Below are 20,753 nucleotides of genomic sequence, written 5' to 3'. Positions count from 1 at the left end.
TCCCAGCGCTTCAGCCGTAAACACAGAACAAAAATATTTGTTAAGCAATTTGGCATTTTCTTTATCAGTTTCTACATATTCCTCCCCTTCACCTTTGAGTCATCTCTATTAATGACCTTTATTAGTAAAAGAAAAAAGGCTGTGAGTATATCTGACCCCATTGTTTGGGATGTACTATTTGAGTGTTATTTTGCAGGTTAAAAGAAACATAGCTTGTCCTGTTTTCTTTTCATACCTCCTAATTTGTGTTTGCAATGTGCTTTTCTTTCTTGAAAAACCGCAATTACGGTTTTTCATGGGGGAGACTGGAGAGGGCAGCGGGAGAGGCAGGAGAGAGCAGCCGGATTGCTGGCAAGTGAAGGAAATCACTCGCTGTATGCTCTGACTGCCTCTTTCTGCACTAAAGTCAGGCCTTACCAATCAGGAGCTGCGTGTCAAAGCTGCCTCTCCTGGTCGGTGGTTCATGGTTGGAAAATACCGTGAATGACCAGGACTGCGAACTGCCGACCGCGAATGACCGAGGGAACACTGCCGACCGCGAATGACCGGGTGAACTTAAAGCTATTCCCTTATTTTTGTTAGAATATTGTTTTCTTTTGTATATTTCATATTCAAGTTAATTTATAGCCATTTTGTACTCACAGTACTCTCAGTGTTTGTAATTAAAACTTATAAATATACTGTAAAATAAAATACAAAAGAACAGAAATGTTACCCTATTCTGCCTTGCTCTCTATTGCTAATTTAATAATCTTCCAATGTTGTCTCCATAGAATAAAGCCTGATTGGCTACTAATATCTTCACAGGTATCTTTGCATCGAGATTAATAAAAGAAATGGGTCTATATGATACACACATTCCTACATTCTTTTGCCTGGTTTCAAAATGAGGGCGATACCTGGTGTGGACATGGATTCAGGGAACTGTAGTATAGCTTTGAACATCTGAGCTAATTTAAGTGCTAATATGGCTCTATACCTTTTATAAATCATGGCTGAAACACCCATCAAGACTGGGTGCTCTGCCTACTTTAAGTGATGTTATAGCCAAGTAGCACCTCTTGGTCTGAAATTTCCTGCTCTAAATTCTGTTCTTACTCCTGAAGCTTAGGAAGATCACAGTGTTTTAGATAATTCACTAACCCCAAAATTCTGTATATGGTGCGTAAAGTTGTGCGTATATATCAATGCTTGTAGTTGATGTACATGCTGAACTTAATTGATTAATAAGCCTAATTGGTACAGATAATTAGCATTTAATAATTCTTAATTGACATTAATTGGAGTTATTTGAAAGTTAAGTGCATAAGTTGGTAGGCACATAGCACAAAGTGTTATGCGTCCAGTCCAGTGCAAGTATCTAAAAGTGAGTGTGGTTAAGGGGCAGATAATGGGCATTCTTTTTTAAAGTTATGCATGCAGATATGCACACAACTTTGGTGCAGGCATTTATGCCAAGGAAAACCTGGCATAAATGGTTGCGCCTAAAAGTTATGATGCTTAGTGGTGCTTAGGTGGCTCTAAGCATGATTATATAAGGTGCGCATAACTTTTATAAAATTGAGCTTAGTGGCACACTAGTCACGCTGATTTTTTTTAGGCGCCAAATATAGAATCTGGCCCTGAATGTAAGGATAGCCTTCCTAGGTCAAATCAATGGTCTATCTAGCCAGTAGCTTGTCTTCACGGTGGCCAATCCAGGTCACAAGTACCTTGCAAAAACCCAAATAGTAGCAACATTCCATGCTACCAATCAAGGGCAAGCAGTGGCTTCCCCATGTCTGTCTCAATAGCAGACTATGGACTTTTTCTCCAGGAACTTGCCCAAACCATTTTTAAAACCAGCTATGTTAACTACTCTTACCACATCCTCTGGCAACACGTTCTCTGAGTGAAAAAAATTAATAATTCTTAACTAGCATGCATGACTTTTTTTAAAATATAGAATTATATATATACTAAATCACTACAAGATATATTACTTGTACAGAAAATTGGGTAATAGCATAGGAAACATGCATTTCTTATAGCTTGGCATAGGGAAGCAACAAGAGCAAATATTTTGTGTTAGTAAGCCAGATAAATGGTAGTAATAGATTAAACTTTAGAGAAAGCTTCTTATCTTCCATCTTCATCAATAGTAATTCTCTGAAATAATTTTCAGATCTATCAAAGGGCTAGGGGAAAACGAGTGAAATAGGTGGTTCCAAGTAATCCATGGGTTAGCAGCCCCAAATAAATATTGATTAGCTGAAATATTTTTGCAATGCCCATGCCGTCTATATGAATGTGACTCAGAAACCTATTAATAATAGTACCAAATCTTCAAAAATGATTTGCAACTTCAAAATCAAAACAACTGTTCAGTTTTTACACTACAAAATAACAAACAATAAATTGCAGAAAAGAATCACCATTCATAGATTAACTTAGAGGTCCTTTTATCAAGCTGCGATAGGAGTTTAACGCATATAATACCGCACGTTATACCACCTGCCGCGCTAGCCGCTAATGCCTGCATTGAGCAGGCGTTAGTTTTTTAGCCGGCCGCGGGAGTTAGCGCGTGATGAAATGTCCGACGCGCTAACCCCGCTAGCGCGGCTTGATAAAAGGACCCCTTAATTCCATATAATAAGCACTGTATTTATATTGGATCAACAGTTTCTGAAATTGTAATCTATTTTATAAACAAGGTAAAACATGTTTTAACTTTTTGTCAGTCTCTAGAATGATACTGAATGGACTTCATTTTATCACATAGGTTAGCTCTTTAGTATTAACAGTTAAAACAATGCTTTATATGTAGAAATAGACTTTTACTATATTATACAACTGCCTAGAGTATATGCATATAAATTTGTGCATACAGCCTGAATGCACTTAAGGTTTTCTGATCTGAATGGAGGCATTCCCTTGGGTAGGAATGGGGAGGGGTTGACACTTATGCGAATACTTTTTAAATATGTGCATTTACATGCAAAATAAATCAGGAAAATTGTGTATTTAATAGTAGATGAAGATATATGAAAGTACTTTCTGCAGGGCAATTTCAAAGGAAACACAAACACATAATTTTCCTTTGAACCCTACTATTACATATACATTCCTGCCACAGAAGGAAGCAGCCGTTATGAAATTATTCTGTTTGATAATTTAGAGATGATAGCAAACTTATTTTTTTAATGTTACTAGAGAATGTTTAGAGCAATTTGTAAACTTTTTTACCTTTATTTTATAGTGCAAAGAGACATCATACTGTACCTTGATTTCTTCTACTTCATCTGGTACTATTTTATATGCAGATATAGTCCCACCCAACCTGCAACATTGGGAAAAAAACAGTAACTAAAGGATATTTGATAAACAAACCTGATCAGTCTTCAATTTTATTTAAGCAATTAAGTGGCAATTCTAAAACTGACACCACAATTTAGGCACCTACATGCAATGCCTAAATTCTGTTCCAGAATACTAGTATAAAGAAGCATTAACATTTAGGTGCAACCACTTACACCTTATCAGTAGCAGGTGTTGATGTGTGCGCCTAAATGCCTGTAAATTATTTTATGTTTATTAAAAAAATTCTGTACCACTTTACCTGATGGGCAGGACACAGCACTGATTGTATTTAGCACCTGGCTTACAGTATTCTTCAAGCTGTGCGTGTATGTCGTTCCTGCTCATTCCCCGCCTATGCTCCTCCTCTGTCAATGCCTCCCTCTTGCATTTACATACTATCCCCTGGATTCTATAAATGGCACACACATTTCCGTGTGCAAAACTATGAACTATACTGAGACGCACGTGTAACCAAACTGGCTAATGAGCCAATCAGCACCAATAATTGGGCGCTTAAAATCAATTACTGATGTTAATGGTCAACAATTTGGATTTATGCGCACATCTCGCTAAGTGCTATTCAATAAATATCCCAACTCAAAGGAGCACGAGGCCATGGAAATGGTATGGGGAGGTCAAGAGTGTTGGCGCAGTGAGGAGTGTGTGGCGCAGTGGTTGGATCTACAGCTTCAGCACCCTGGGGTTGTGGGTTCAAACCCCACACTGCTCCTTGTGACCCTGGGCAAGTCACTTAATCCTCCATAGCCCCAGGTACGTTAGATAGATTGTGAGCCCACCGGGACAGAGAGGGAAAATGCTTGAGTACCTGATTGTAAAAAACCGCTTAGATAACCTTGATAGGCGGTATATAAAATCCTAATAAACTTGAAACTTGTTCACTAAAGACTTACAGAATACCGGGGATCTACTCCCAAATTATGTGCTGGATTTTCACCAGGTTTCATTTGATGTAAATTCTCATGCCCTAAGTTAATGAGAATATCGGCTCTAAGCGCTATTCAATGAACAGTGCCGAACTCGGAGTGCCCTTTATAGAATAGCACTTCATGCAGCTTTTTTTGGTGCTGTTTGAGCGCTATTTACTTAACATAGTTCTAAATGAGTTGCACATATCATTTATACAAATAGCATTGATTGTTAGTATTAACCCACTTAAATGCTAGTATTCTATAAATTTAAGCATGCAATTGGCACTTAAATTAAGGTGCCTAGTTATAGAATGAGGAGTTTAATGTGGTAATTAGTGTACAAGGTAAGTGCAAGGTATACTGAGAATATAGCAGGCACCTAGGCACCTCTGGCTGCGCTAGGGAGACCAAGTTCCTTGATACTGTAGGCGATTGCTTCCTGGAACAACTCAAGAAAAGGAGGAAATGCAATTCTAGACTTAATTCTAAATGGACTGCGAGGACCGGCACAAGGTGTTTCTACACCTTGTGCCGGTCCTCGCAGTCCATTTAGAATTAAGTCTAGAATTGCATTTCCTCTTTTTCTTGATGAGTTGTTCCAGGAAGCAATCGCCTACAGTATCAAGGAACTTGGTCTCCCTAGCACAGCCAGAGGTGCCTAGGTTCCAGGCTATCCCCGGATAGTTGAAGGTCACCCATGATAATTGCGTTGCCTCCCTTGTAGTTGTGTTTAATCTTGTCTGTAGAAGTAGAAGGGACGCTGGGAAGCAGCGATCACAATATGATCCACTTCAACCTGGATGCAGATGAGAAACATCGGTCTAAAATGACTTCCATGGCACTGAACTTCTGAAAAGGGAATTACGAAGAGATGAGACTCATGGTGGGGAAGAAGATTAAGAAAAGGATAAGAATTGTAAAAACGCTAGAGCAAGCTTGGTCCCTTTTTAAGGACACAGTCACCGAGGCACAAAATCTATATATACCGCATATCAACAAAGGATCCAAGAAGAAAAAGAACAAAGAACCAGTGTGGCTCACTGTAGAGGTGAAGGAAGCGATCAGAGACAAGAAAACTTCATTTAAGGAATGGAAAAGGTCAAAAATAGATGAAAACTGGAATAAGCACAAACAACATCAATGCAGGTGCCATAAGGCGGTAAAAGGGGCCAAAAGAGACTACGAGGAAAAAATAGCCAAGAAGGCAAAAAACTTCAAGCCGTTCTTTCGGTATATTAAGGGGAAACGACCCGCGAAGGAAGCAGTGGGGATGTAGGATGACTGTGGAATAAAGGGAGTGCTAAAGTAGGACAAAGAAATTGCCGACAAATTGAACACATTTTTTGCGAATGTATTTACCGAAGAGGATATACACAGCATACCGGAACCCATCAGGCTATATGCTGGAAACGAAGACGGGAAACTGACAGGGTTGACGGTCAGTCTAGAAGAGGTATGCAGTCAGACTGATAGGCTTAAGAGCGATAAATCCCCGGGACCGGATGGCATCCATCCTTGGGTCATCAAGGAACTGAAAGGGACTATAGCTGAACTGCTTCAGCTAATAGCCAATCTGTCGATCAAATCGGGAAAGATTTCGGAAGAATGGAAGGTGGTGAACGTTACACCGATCTTCAAAAAAGGTTCGAGGGGAGATCCGGGAAACTACAGACTGGTAAGTCTGACCTCAGTACCGGGAAAGATGGTGGAGGCGCTGATAAAGGACCGCATCATTGATCACCTTGACGGACACGATCTGATGAGGACCAGCCAGCACGGTTTCATTAAAGGCAGATCTTGCCTGATGAACTTGCACTTCAAGAGTAAACAGGTAGATAGACAAGGGCGACCTGGTCGACATTGTATATCTGGACTTTCAGAAGGCGTTCGACAAAGTTCCACATGAACGACGACTCCGGAAAATTGCATACCATGGAATCGAGGGTGAAATACTCACGTGGATTAAAAACTGGCTGAAGCATAGGAAACAGAGAGTGGGGGTAAATGGACAATTCTCAGACTGGAAGAGCGTCACCAGCGGGGTGCCGCAGGGCTTGGTACTTGGACCTGTGCTCTTCAACATCTTTATAAATGACCTGGACATTGGTACGATGAGTGAGGTGATTAAATTTGCAAACAATACAAAGTTATTCAGAGTAGTGAAGACACAGGGGGATTGCGAAGATCTGCAACGTGACAATCAAGTTCAAGAAATGGGCATCAACATGGCAAATGAGGTTCAATGTGGATAAGTGCAAAGTGATGCATGTCGGGAACAAAAATCTCATGCACGAATACAAGATGTCCGGGGCGGTACTTGGAGAGACCTCCCAGGAAAGGGACTTGGGAGTTTTGATCGACAAGTCCATGAAGCCATCTACACAATGCGCTGCGGTGGCGAAAAGGGCGAACTGAATGCTAGGAATGATCAAGAAGGGGATCGCGAACAGATCAGCAAAGGTTATCATGCTGCTGTACCGGGCCATGGTGCACCCTCACCTGGAGTACTGCGTCCAGCACTGGTCACCGTACATGAAGAAGGATACAATACTACTCGAAAGGGTCCAGAGAAGCATGACTAAAATGGTTAAGGGGATGGCGGAGTTGCCGTACAGTGAGAGATTGGAGAAGCTGGGCCTCTTCTCCCTTGACAAGAGGAGACTGCGAGGGGACATGATTGAAAAATTCAAAATACTGAAGGGAATAGACTTAGTAGAGAAAGACAGACTGTTCACCCTCTCCAAGGTAGGGAGAACGAGAGGACACTCTCTAAAGTTGAAAGGGGATAGATTCCATACAAACGTAAGGAAATTCTTCTTAACCCAGAGAGTGGTAGAAAACTGGAACGCTCTTCCGGAGTCTGTTATAGGGGAAAACACCCTCCAGGGTTTCAAGACAAAGTTGGACAAGTTCATGCTAAACTGGTGAGACTGGACTCATTTGGAACACTGGTCTTGACCTAGGGGCTGCTGCGTGAGCGGACTCCTGGGCAGGATGGACCACTGGTCTGACCCAGCAACGGCAATTCTTTTTGTTCTTATTGGCAGAACACACAGAAGGCAATTCTATAAATGGGTGTCCTGTTGGAGTATATTCTATAACAAAAATAGGTACAGTAGACTCTTGGGTAACTGGCATCCATGGGGATTGATAGAAGCCAGATAAATGTAGTTTCTGGTTTCTTGAGAGTTACTATTAAAAATAGGCCTAATTAATACTATACACATACTATGCCATACCATATACTGTTCTAGACAAACTATTGGACATGTGGTAGGCAAAGCATGGGCATACACAGGTGTGGCGTATGAAGTTTACACGTAATGTCCACCAGAAATTGATTTTATTTCCATTTTTATTTAAAGTATTATAGTATTTCTTAGATTTTTTTTTGCTGGTGGCTTGAGTTCTAGTTGCTTAACACGTAGAATATACATATATAATTTATGCATGACCACTCATATCAGGCGCAGGTATGGTGTGAATGCTCTTACCTTGGTTGTTAAAAATGTGTGAAAATTAGAGCATTTTATAATTTATGCATGTAACTTTGCATCCAGACCCTGCCCATTTGTACACCCACCTTCAAGTTGCACACATCACATTTAAACAAAATTTTATAGATTAGCATGTAGCTGGAATATTGGCATTTATGAACATATGCATACATATATACATAGTAACATAACATAGTAAATGATGACAGATAAAGACCCGAGTGGTCCATCCAGTCTGCTCAACCATATATGCTTCATAAATTAGTTATTTAATTTAGATGGTCCTTTTTCTTAGATATTTCTGGGCTAGAAACCCAGAGCCTTGCCCGGTAGTGTGCTTAGGTTCCATCTACTGGAGTCTCCATCAAAGTTCACTCTAGCCCATCTTAACCATCGCAGCCATCGAAATGCTTGTATTCTGGTCATTTATGCATGTTGGTACCTTCTTACAGGATTATCCTCTTAACAGATGATAACAGTATTATCTCTGCATTAATGGGGCAATTCCCCTTAAGTGGGCATCTTCTTTTAAGCGTTGCAATGCCATGTGGTGACAGTCTATTCTATAACGGCATCAGTGTGCCTTAGATTTAGGTGCTTGCAGTTATTTCAGCTATAGATGATAGCATAGTATGTAATATTCTATAAAACTACTATGCATGAAACTGCCCATATTTTACTCATCCTCCACCCACAACCCCTTACATTTGCATGTTCATAAGTGCTAATGTTTAGTAAATTTACATGCACAAAGGCGTGTGAACCCTTGAGCACCTTGTTAAGAATTGTCCTTCATATATAAGAATTAACACAGAGGCTTTGCAGTTACTGCACATTGTTTCTGGTTATTAACATGTTTTAAGTGCAATATTTTAATATACAGTATTTTAGGGAAAAGGCCCTGTCTCCTAAACTATTACTGATATAACAGACTGCAGAAGTTCAGGCAGGACTGGTTCATTTCCAGCACCATACAGCAAGTTTAAAAAACAGGCAACTTAGGGCTCCTTTTACTAAGGTGCGCTAGCGTTTTTAGCGTACGCAGGAAATTACCGCATGCTACGCTTCTAAAACTAATGCCAGCTCAATGCTGGCATTAAGGTCTAGCGCACGCGCGGCAATGTAGCGAGCACTATTCCGCGCGTTAAAGCCTTAACGCGGCTTAGTAAAAGGAGCCTTTAATGTTGTTCTTGCAGTTAGAAGGGATCATTGCCATGTTAGTATTTGCAATACCAATAAATAGTTTAATAGGAAAGCATTTCTATGTGCAAATTGATTTTTTCCCCAAATCTTTTTTATTTCACAAACCACCACCAGTTTTTACTCAAGCCAAAATCAAAAAGTCAGTGTTCCATCACTCGGAGTAGCTCATACTGCTTGCACTACAATAACAACCAAAGTTTATGGTCACAGCACTACAATTCTTCAAGGGTTTTGAATATTAATAGCCACGTTTTCCTTTTATTTATTTCAAAGCTTTTACCCCACTTACAATTCAAAAACATACATAATTCAATAAAAAAATCATAAAAACACAAAAAAATCTAAGAAAAAAATATATAATAAAATCTGATGTCAATACTGTCTGCCATTCACAATCATAACAATTTACAGATGTTACCAGTAACAGATTGCTCACACAGAAGGAAAAGCCTGCAGAAACAAATGGGTTTTTAATATCTTCTTAAACTCTACGGGGAGGTGGGAGAGTATGTAAGACCTGTTTAGAAATTAGACTGAGAAATAAAACTACTAGTGTGGAGGTGCAGACTGGAACAGAATAAAACATGGGACTAGGGGGCACCCAACAAATTCTGCAGGACTGTCTGACCAACCTAGCTGTCACGTCGGGAATTCTGCTCTAGGCAGTAGTGAGATGTGAATGTGTGAACAGAAGTCCATGCCACAGCTTTGCAGTTCTCCTCTATGGAGCCTGATCTCAAGTGGACAACCAATACCACCATGGATCTGACATTGTGAGCCTCGATATCACCCCCAAGAGTCAACCTAGCCTGGGTGTAAGCAAAGGAGATGCAATTTGCTTGTCAGCTGGAGAGTGTGTGTTTGCCAAAGGTCACTCACAACTGATTTGGGTCAAAAGAAACAAAAGGTGGGTTGGACTATTTTTAAAACCTAGGTAATAATGTCTGAAGATTCCCAAAACGTTGTTTATGATGTAGTATTGCAGAAGACTGCAGGTTTGTTTTCATAGGAGTTGAAAAGAATCAGAAATGCAGTCTCCTTGAAGGACTGCCTTGGCTCTCTTCATAGTATAGATATAAATATTTACTAGGCATATTTGCTTGAAAAGACACTGTGTTCAGAGAATCCAGAATGTTTATATGAATTACTTTATGTTCCACCTGTTAATAACAAGCTAAGATCATCTGCTGTCTTGCTTTCAACAATAAAAACGTTCATGCAGGGAGACTTTTTTTTTTTTCCTTTCATGAGCTAAAAGCTTAGTCATTATTAATGCATTCAACAATGAAATATTAAACTCACTTTTAATGATTTATTTCACACTTTTTATACTAACGTCCTCCCCTAAAAGGGGACCTAAAGTGTTACAAGTTTTTTCTTTAAATACAATCAATATAAATACATACATTACATAAAGAAAATAACAAAGAAAATACAAATGTTTGATATTCAAAGAACTTAACAAGGCAGAACAGGCTCAGCAACCCAGCACACAATATTCAACAACACTTAACCAGTTAGTGCTGTTGAATATCACCTAACTGTCCTCCTCCGTTACTAAAGCATAGCGCAGGTTTTAACGCCGGCAGCTGCGGTAACTGCTCCGATGCTCATAGGAATTCTATGAGCGTCAGAGCAGTTACTGCTACTGCTGGCACTAAAACCCGCGCTATATGTTAGTAAAGGAGGGGTGTATGCACTAAACTTAACTTCCGGGTAAATGCTGATACCCAAATATTCAAGTGCCATGCAAGCTCTGATATTGAATATCTGGGGTCAGTTCAGTCTGCAAATATAAGTGGCTCAGAATCCACTTACTACCGCGGGCTGCGTATTGGGTTGAAAATCTCTAATATCAACAATTACATCCCCTATTCTCACTATTTGCATAATACCCAGTAAGGCACTGTTTGAAAGAAGACTTTCCCATAGTAGCTTTGGCTTATATGCATCATTGTAGCCATAAACTCACTTTTCCCACCTCTTCTTCCTACTCTCAATACCTTCTCTTTTCACCCTAAATCCTTCAACCCTTACTGTCCTTCCTTTCCCTATCCCTCCCCTTCCTTCAAACTTCAATGGACCGATTAATTCACTATATACTTTAAGAATTAGTAACCTACCATGCCCCATCCTGTACCTTTCCTCAATCTCATTCATGCTTTACTTGCGTCTTTCCCTTCCAGTTTACACAATATTCACAAACTTACTTAGCTCCCTTCCCTCATATCCCATACTCAGAAAACAACCATTTACACATCTCATAATTCCACAAACTACTTCTAAAGTGTCATCTCTTCTTGAAAACCATCAAAAAACAGTTTAGTTATCAAGCTGGAGTCCATCTTCCTCCTTTAGTCACACACTGAAATTTCTCTGTTGCTCTAGTCATCCAGAATTTCTGTTCCTCCTAGGCACACCTTCAATTTCTTCATAGCTTCCTCTCCTGCTACTGACAATGTTTTGCCAAAGGGGAAGAGAGCCATTCACATTTTATACTGGAATTATGCAATTTTGTAGCAACACATTAAAATTATCTTCTCTGCTGCTGGTGGCTCCCCCAGTCTATCTGCTGCATGACCTTTGGTTTAGTCAATATTTTTCCCCTGAAAATAAGCTATGAACACATATAATAATGTCTCAAGGGGTATTTACCCTTCCAAATTTAAGGGCTATATGAGCTCTGTTCAGCTTAATAGCTTCACCCTCCTGTTCTGCATTTTCCACATACGATATCTCTTTGCAGGTTCTGATTACAATCTTCATGTTCTTACTGTATCCTTCTATGTCCAGCAATCCAAGAATTCTGTTTTTGTGCCTAAACCTATTTCCCAGGTCTTCCAGTTTGTCCATTTTGCAAATTAACCAGTTCAATCTCTTTGAAGCTATTTTTTTTAATTCCCTACACCATTTTCATCCTGTTCTATCACTTCTATCTCTGTTTATTCTACATGCTTGCCCAGATTGCCATCCACAGTTTTCAATTCAGGAAAGTCAGCTTTGTACACATAAACCAAGGTTTTAGCTTTTCCCTTGACATCAGAAGTCTTCCATGCTCCTTGCTCTGCTCTACCTCAGCCACATTTTACATCCCATCTTTAGCTCAGTAGTCAGATGCCATATTATTTTTCTCCTGTGGACCAACAATACCTCCAGTATATATCCCTTTAAGTCCACCTTTCTGTGCTTAGATATCATAATTGTGATCTCTGTGCTTCTTCACCCTGCTACATCCTTGATTTTCACTTAAGCTAACACTGATGAGGATAGATAGCTTGCTTCTTATGCTTCAGTGGTGGGGAACTTCAGGCTTAGGCGGCCATCAGGTTTAGTAATGCCACTTCCACCTATTGGTTGACATTTAATTGTTGATAATCTATCACATATCTAAGACATGAGTTATGTAATTTCAGAGGTACATCTATAAAATCATTATTTGATAATTTCTATACAAAAGTTAAAACAAGCGAAGACAGCACCCGGGTAGGAGCTTAGGCAAGATGGCATCTTGAAGTCTCCGCAGTAACGCCGTTGTGCTAATAACTGCAATATGGTGAAAAGGAAGTCAAAGACCCGGGTTTTTCCATCTGAGCCTGGGGAATTTACCTGGCCCGATGAATCGTTTTGTGGAGCGTGGATCCTTGGCAGTACCGGAGGAAAATGCTTCGGCAGGAGGAAGGATCCAAACGGAGGATTGCCAGACCTCATTTGAAGCTATCAGCTTCTCTCCAGTAGTTCGAAGCCCTCCAACGCAGCAGCAATTGCACTTGTCACCAGACCAGGCACCGAGGAGCAAGAGCAAGGTGTCTCTGCTTGGTGGTAGTGGCTGACAGAAGGATTCCATGGCCTCAGCAGAGCCTCTGTCACCATCCTTTGCATCGGAAAGGAATGGCTCAACATCGGAGGTAGATGGGAAAGAGGATCTATCTGCTATTCCTTCAAATATGGATTTTGTGAGTAGAGAACCTTCAGGTTCGCAAGCCCCATTAGCTTTGTTAACAAAACCGGCTGTAGTAAATTTGGACACTATTTGGGATGCGATAGGAGCGTTACAACAGACATTGGGTAACCAAATACAACAAATTTCTTCCCAATGTAAAGAAATACTGACTGATTTGACTGAAATAAAAGGAAAAATTAAAGTCCTGGAGAATAAAGTCAGTGAACAAAATAATTGTTTAGAAATAGTAGTTGCTGCTTTTTGTAACTTTTTCAATATTCAATAAAAATTATTGAACTAAAGAAATAGTAGAGGCCCAAGGACATACTTGGATTAAAGACAGCGGGAATATCCACTATAAATTAGAGACTATGGAAAATATTGTCAGACGACATAATTTAAGGATAATAAACTTTCCTAAAATGATATATATACCAGCAATTGACATGTTTAAGAGATATCTATGTGAAGTGTTAAAAGTTCCAGAAACCTCATACCCACCGATCTCAAAAATATACTATATCCCCTCAGGAAAGAAGAAAAGTTCACCAGCCCAGCAAGGTCTATCAGTAGACAGTCTGGACTTAACAAATTTCCTTGAAAGATCAGAAGTTGAGGCAGTTGTTCCAGCAACACTGTTAATTCAACTGGCATTGGACTCTGACAGGGAATGGCTACTGAAATCATTTTTCAAATATCAGAAGTTTTATTTTTAAATAAAAAAATTAGCATGTACCCTGATGTAGCTAGGGTTACCCAAAAGAAGAGACGACAATTTTTATTGTTACATCCTCAAGTACTACAGTTGGGTGCTAAGTTTTCCTAAGATACCCCTGTAAATGTTTAATTATATTTCAGGGTGTAAGATATGTGTTTTTTGAACCCAATCAATTGTCTAAGTTTGTTTCTGGAAACGCTGTGGAGAGAAGCTGATAGCTTCGAATGAGGTCTGGCAATCCTCCGTTTGGATCCTTCCTCCTGCCGAAGCATTTTCCTCCGGTACTGCCAAGGATCCATGCTCCACAAAACGATTCATCGGGCCAGGTAAATTCCCCAGGCTCAGATGGAAAAACCCGGGTCTTTGACTTCCTTTTCACCATATTGCAGTTATTAGCACAACGGCGTTACTGCGGAGACTTCAAGATGCCATCTTGCCTAAGCTCCTACCCGGGTGCTGTCTTCACTTGTTTTAACTTTTGTATAGAAATTATCAAATAATGATTTTATAGATGTACCTCTGAAATTACATAACTCATGTCTTAGATATGTGATAGATTATCAACAATTAAATGTCAACCAATAGGTGGAAGTGGCATTACTAAACCTGATGGCCGCCTAAGCCTGAAGTTCCCCACCACTGAAGCATAAGAAGCAAGCTATCTATCCTCATCAGTGTTAGCTTAAGTGAAAATCAAGGATGTAGCAGGGTGAAGAAGCACAGAGATCACAATGTTCAACAGAGTACTTCGAAATAATTAAGAAGGATCCACAATAGGCACCGTTTTTTTTCTTTCCTTAATAGTAATCATATGAAAATTAAATCCGTTTTATTTTAGCACTCCCTCACTTTGTGGACTAAATAAGAAGGTGATAATTGGAAGGTATTTCCTGTATATTTCTTTTCTTTGGAATATTTTGTACCTTGTTGTTTTCTTAATGATATGTTCATTTCATCATGTCAAATTTAAATTTCAATAAAAATTCAAAATATATGGTCCCTGGAGAAACAAGATGGCCGCGTTGTAGAGAGGACGCTGAGTTGTGCTCTCCTGCGAAACACAAATTTCCTACCTCTATCAGGTTTACTCTGTTGCCGACATGCCGAAAAGACGAGGCAGAGCGGTTGCTTCAGCCCAGCAGCCGGGATCCGCCTCAATGAGGCAGGAGGGAATAACCCGCTTCTTTACATCTTCGCCACAGGGTGTGCCGGCTGAGCCGAATCGGAGAGAGATTTCGGCTCTCGGGAGCGAAGTCTCGTTCAGCCCCGCGGGACCTCCATCTCCTCTGCAGCCGCGAGACTGGGGAATAGAGGTGGTTCCACAGGGACGGATGGCGTCGCCGATGGAGCTGGAGGGCTTGCCTAACCCTCAAGTGCTCTCGGCAGGAATAACTACATCGGAGGAGGTGGCTGAGATTTCAGCGAGTGAAGGACAAGCTTCAACAGTCCTTCCTTTGGTAAGACCCGCTGAAATAACTTTAGAGTCTATTTGGACGGCGTTAAACTCTTTGTACAAACTATGTGCAGGAACCCTACCTCAGGTGACTCTTCAAGAAAGGAGATTGGACAAATTACAGGAGGAATTGAAGGATCAGGAAGGAAAGGTTCAAAATTTGGATCAGAAATTTCAAAGTTTACAAGCTTCTCAGACTGTTATACTACAGGATAGACTACTCTATACTAGGAAAATGGAAAATTTGAAAATTATATGAAAATGTTGAATTTAAGAATTCTTAATTTTCCTAAGGTGTTAACAACACCTCCTAAGGAAATGTTTTATAAATTCTTAAAAGAAATATTTAAATATCCTGATGCCGGACTACCTCCTTTACATAGAATATATTACTTGCCAGTATCAAAACAGAAAACTTTAGGTCCAGAAGTTTCTCCTGAACTTCCTAATCCTTTGAATTTAACAGAAGTCCTTGAAACTTCAGTGGATGAAGTAATCTGTCGTACTACTCTTGTGGTGGCGTTTGTCTTTCAACAAGACAAAGAGGCACTTCTTAGACTGTTTTTCAGGCAGAAAGAAGTGACCTTTCTGGACAGTAAGATCAGTATGTTTCCAGACGTCTCAAAAGCAACTCAGACCAGACGGAAGAGGTTCCTTGAACTGAAACAGTTTGTAATACAGCTGGGGGCCAAATACCAATTGAGATATCCTTGCAAATGTAAGATTCTTCTGGACCAACATTCATATATATTTTTTGAGCCCTCACAATTACAATTCTTTCTTGAAGGAAAGGGAATAACAACTTCAAATATCTCTGAAGGGAATGTAGGATCAATCCCATAGTAATGTAAGAAGAAGATGTACTCTACAAATATGGTTTTCGATATTAATCCATTATAAATATCTCTCATAAATGTGAATTGTTTCTCCTCCAGAATGTGGACTAATTAAGAGCAAAATTTGGTTTAATTATTAAACGGATAGTATCCAGATATATTTTTTTCCTTTTAAAAAACTTTTGTGATGTTCTCTCTTTATTTTCTTATACAAGTAATGTATATGTATCAATATATAAAATGATAAATAAATTAAAAAAAATTCAAAATATATATATTTTAAAAAAATGAAACAAGCCACAATGAAGTCCTGGTCTCAACAAGGAACTTCTAGTCAGTATTAGGTGATTTCTAAAAGCTAAGATCTGTCACAGGTAACCTGAATAGAACAGTACAGTCAAACCTCGGTTTGCGAGTAACCCGGTTTGCGAGTGTTTTGCAAGACGAGCAAAATATTCTCGCAAAACGTGTCTCACAAACCGAGTGTTGACTCGATTTGCGAGCACCCCCCGATAACCGGCATCGCTCCCCCCTGCTCGCAAAGGGCCCCCTCCCACTCAAATCGGCACCCCCCTCCCCCCCCGTGAGAACAGGAACCCCCCGCCCGACCAACTTTAACTCACCCCCCCTTTGGCACCGGCACGCAGCCCACAAGTGCCGGTGCCGCTTGAAGATCTTCTTCCCAGTGTCTGCCGGCTTTGAGCATGCATCTGCGCATGCTCAAGCCCTTCTAATTCTCCCTCTCGCTGAGAATCTCGGCGAGAGGGAGAATTAGAAGGGCTTGAGCATGCGCAGATGCATGCTCAAAGCCGGCAGAGACTGGGAAGAAGATCTTCAAGCGGCACCGGCACCGGCTCTTGTGGGCTGTGTGCCGGTGCCAAAGGGGGTGGGTGAGTTAAAGTTGGTCGGGTGGGGGGTTCCTGTTCTCACGGGGGAGTGCCAATTCGAGCGGGGGGGGCCTTTGCGAGCGGGGGGAGCGGTTCTCGTGCCGGTGCCAGACGGGGGGGTGAGTTAAAGTTGGTCGGGCGGGGGGTGCCTGTTCTCACAGGGGGTGCCGGATCACGCCGGGGGGGGACTTTGCGAGCGGGGGGGGAGCAGCGCCCTGGCCCGGGGGGGGATGGGAACGTATCAAAGCGAGTTTCCATTATTTCCTATGGGGAAACTCGCTTTGATAAACGAGCATTTTGGATTACGAGCATGCTCCTGGAACAGATTATGCTCGTAATCCAAGGTACCACTATACTGTCTTCGCACTCATACAGTAGAGGAAATGGAGGAGACAAGCAATAGGTATATTATCTTTAGGCAGGAGACTATCATGTCTCCTTTCATTGATATAATTCTACATGACACCACTTGCAAATCCATCTTCTCAGTTACCGCTCCCTCTTTGTGGAATGCCCTTCCACTCGACATTCAATTAGAGAACTCCCTCGAAAAATTTAAAACTAAACTTAAAACTTTCCTCTTTACAGATGCTTTCACTCTCTAGCATCAGCCTCCACTTTTTAACTTCCTGATTCATATGTAGTTTTGAAATATCTAACACTTCTTCTTAAGTGATCCCCTCTTATTGTTTTTACCACTCCCCATTTACCGTCCTTTTTTATTAATTTTACTTCGATGTATTTTAAACAACCTCTCCCTCTCCCAGAGGAGGTTGTGGCGGAGACTACTGTTCTGGGTTTCAAGCGCAAGTTGGATGCACATCTTCTTGAAAACCATATTGAGGGATACGGGAAATCCGGGTTTCCCAAAAGGTGTACTTAAATGGGCCACCGCGTGCGCGGATCGCCGGACAAGATGGACTTCGGTCTGATCCGGTGAAGGCATTTCTTATGTTCTTATGTTCTCCCCTACTATCCTTTCGTCTCATGTATGTTAATTTAAATTTGTCCAATAATTTTAACATTTGATAAACTACCGTTTTTTATTTGCCTCCTTTAATTGTTTTTATAATTTTTTTTATAATGTACATCATCTAGATATGTATTTTTATAGACAGTATATCAAAAATAAATAATCTTGAATCTTGATCTTGATTTTATCATTTGTTTTACATTCTCTATTATTCTGAGTAAATTACTTAAGCCTGGATTCTCTAAATGGCGCCGTTTTTTTAAGCACCGGTAACAATGTTTTTAACTGAGTTTCAAGGCACCTACTGGCACCTTAAAATTCATTACCAGAATTGCACCTCTATAGACACTTTAAGCCACCTAACTCCACTGTGGACATGGCTAATGCCCGAAGTGGCGTTAAGCAACCTATAGCACCTATGGAGGTGTGATTCACATTAGAGAATGACACGGTGGCGGTTTACCCGCGGCCACCGCATTTTAGCCACGGGTCACCCGCCGAAAACGGGGAAGAAAACTAGCAGTCGCTGCGGCGACGGGGACAAGGCCATTCACCGCCCACGGGGCGGTGAATGGTCTTGTCCCCCGCAGTGAGGCATGAAGGATCGCGCGGTCCCCGCAGCTCACACCCGCCCGCCCAATCGATTCCAGTGTCCAGCCAGCTCTCTCCCCTCTCCTCACCCCAGTCCGCAGATCCTCCTCCTCGGCGACCCGCACGCTACCAGAGAGCCACGCACACCCGCCGCTGCTCAGCCTCGATCTTCTGCTCTGACGCAACCGGAAACAGGAAGTTGCAGCAGAGCAGAAGATCGAACACTGAGCAGCCGCGCGTGTGTGGCTCCCTGGGAAAGCGCGCAGGTTGCCGAAAAAGAAAACCCACAAACCAAGGTGAGGAGAAGGGAGAGAGCCGGCCAAACACCAGGATGGACCGGGCAGGCAGGTAGTGGCCGCGGGGACCGTGCGATCGCTAGTGTTCCCGGCTCAAATTGGAAGGAGGGAGTGAAAGGAAAAAGGCTTATATGGATGCAGCGGGGACGGTGACGGGGCGGTGAATGGGATGGCAGTGGCGGTGACGGGGCGGTGAAAGGGATGGCGGTGACGGTGACGGGGCGGTGAAGGGATCGGCGGTGACGGGGCGGTGCAGAGGATGGTGGGCCGGTGACAGGGACAGATTTTTTCCCCGTGTCATTCTCTAATTCACATCAAAGATAGGCACCGGAAATGTAGGCTTGGAAAACCCTGGCCTACATTTCCAGTGCCTACCTTTGCCAGAGGTGTGATCATGTACATGGCACAATCACGTGATTGACATGTGATCAGCGGTCACTTTTATGGCAGCTGCCAACAATGGCGCTGGTTAGAAAATCTGGCCCTTAATGATGGTCTCATTCTTTCCACTATTCACTAAGAACCTCCCTCCCACACACACACACAATATGGCTCCAGTGATTTTTTTATACCTTAAATAAAGGATGAGGGCATACAGAACTGATACAGACTTTGCTTAATTGTATTTAAATAAACCAGCACCTACTTGTAGTTCTTCATTTGAAGCAAGTCTGTAGATACATTTTATTCTAGGTCTGCAATAAAAATACTTACAAAGAAGGATCTTGGACTAAGTCTTTAAGATTTATCCCACTTCGATCTTCAGCAAGGTTTCTGAAACAACTGTCACTCACTGTAAAATATAAAAGGAAGACAACATTGCCTAATAAGAACAAGTTCAAGATTGTAAAGATTAAAGCTTTTTTAAATTTCATTTTCATCTTTAAACCTCAAACATAAAACTTGACATAGAAAAACATAGCTTTCCTAAAGAAAATTAAAAAATGGCTTTGAAACATCAAATATCATTAAAACATCAATATTACAAGAACCTACTACAATTTTATAAAAAATATATGCAACCCCAGTTAAGGGCCCCTTTTTTTTAAAGCTATAGTACTGATTCCTAGCACAGCAAATGCAACAAGGCCCATTTAATTTCTATAGGCTTTATCTTATTTGCTGCACCAGGATTTGTAAAAGGGGCCCTAAGAGACAATAGAGGTCAAAGAAATCCAACAGATCTGGAGAAATAACTCTGAATCAAAAGGAATAAAAACATTTACATACAGAAAATTCTCAAGAACTGTATAACATCAGAATCAATTTAAGATTCAATTTACAATATATACTTGAATATAAACCAAGGTAACTTTTTTTTCCCCAAAATGGTGGGGAAAAAAGGTTCACTTGAATATTAACCAAGATAAGACATTTGGGTCATCATGGTGAGCCATCTACAAAGACTAGAAGTCTTTGTCGTAAGTTATAATATATTAATATTAACTGCTGTCTTTCCCTCTTCTTTCCCACTGACTGATGCTGCTGTCTTAGCATTCCCCTAAGACTGGTGCTTCTATCCTTCACCCCCTCCCCCCTCCCGAAATGACCAGCACTAGTGTCCTCCCCTTCCATTCAGTCATCTTGGGGGATAGGTTGTGGAAGGGACAGCAGAGTGTGGGTAAATGTGATACCATTTGCGGGGGATGGGGCAGCAGTGCACCGATTGTCAGAAAGGAGGGGAGAAGGGACAGCAGCGTGCCAGTCATTTGGGGGGGGACTTGAATATAACTGAGACCTCCATTTTAGGGCCTCAAATTCTTGGTTTATGTATGGTAAAATTGAACCAGAGGAGGGAGTAGATACCACAAATGGAGAAGAATTTCTTGCTTCAATTAATTTTTTTTAATGTTCTGGGTTCAATACACATCTACTGGCACCATCAACAAGTTTCATTCTACATGAATGGAAGGTAACATTGATTTATCCAATCCTAAAACAACAAAAATTGGATAATTCTCAGGCAAACTATCATCCGATCTCTAACTTGCCATTTCTCTCTAAACTGAGGAATGATTTGTCTTTAACCATCTGATCCAACATATAGAATCCTGTCATTTCTTTCATCCCTTGCAATCAGGTTTCTGAAAA

The 20,753-nt window shown here is 41.0% G+C and overlaps 1 protein-coding gene across 13 annotated transcripts in view; it reads right to left on the bottom strand.

The window, feature by feature from the left end:
• GPHN (gephyrin) overlaps positions 1-20,753 on the bottom strand; it is a 798,948-nt gene that overhangs the window by 599,292 nt on the left and 178,903 nt on the right. For all 13 annotated transcript variants that reach the window (XM_033950742.1, XM_033950736.1, XM_033950737.1 and 10 more), the window contains exons 2-3: positions 19,377-19,455; positions 3,262-3,319 (exon numbers count right to left, since the gene is read on the bottom strand). In XM_033950742.1, coding sequence (XP_033806633.1) covers positions 3,262-3,319; positions 19,377-19,455 — 137 coding nt within the window. The remainder of the gene's footprint in view (positions 1-3,261; positions 3,320-19,376; positions 19,456-20,753) is intronic.

The sequence above is a fragment of the Geotrypetes seraphini genome, chromosome 7, assembly GCF_902459505.1.
Source record: "Geotrypetes seraphini chromosome 7, aGeoSer1.1, whole genome shotgun sequence".
NCBI lineage: Eukaryota > Metazoa > Chordata > Amphibia > Gymnophiona > Dermophiidae > Geotrypetes > Geotrypetes seraphini.
This window is presented reverse-complemented; position numbering and strand designations above follow the sequence as displayed.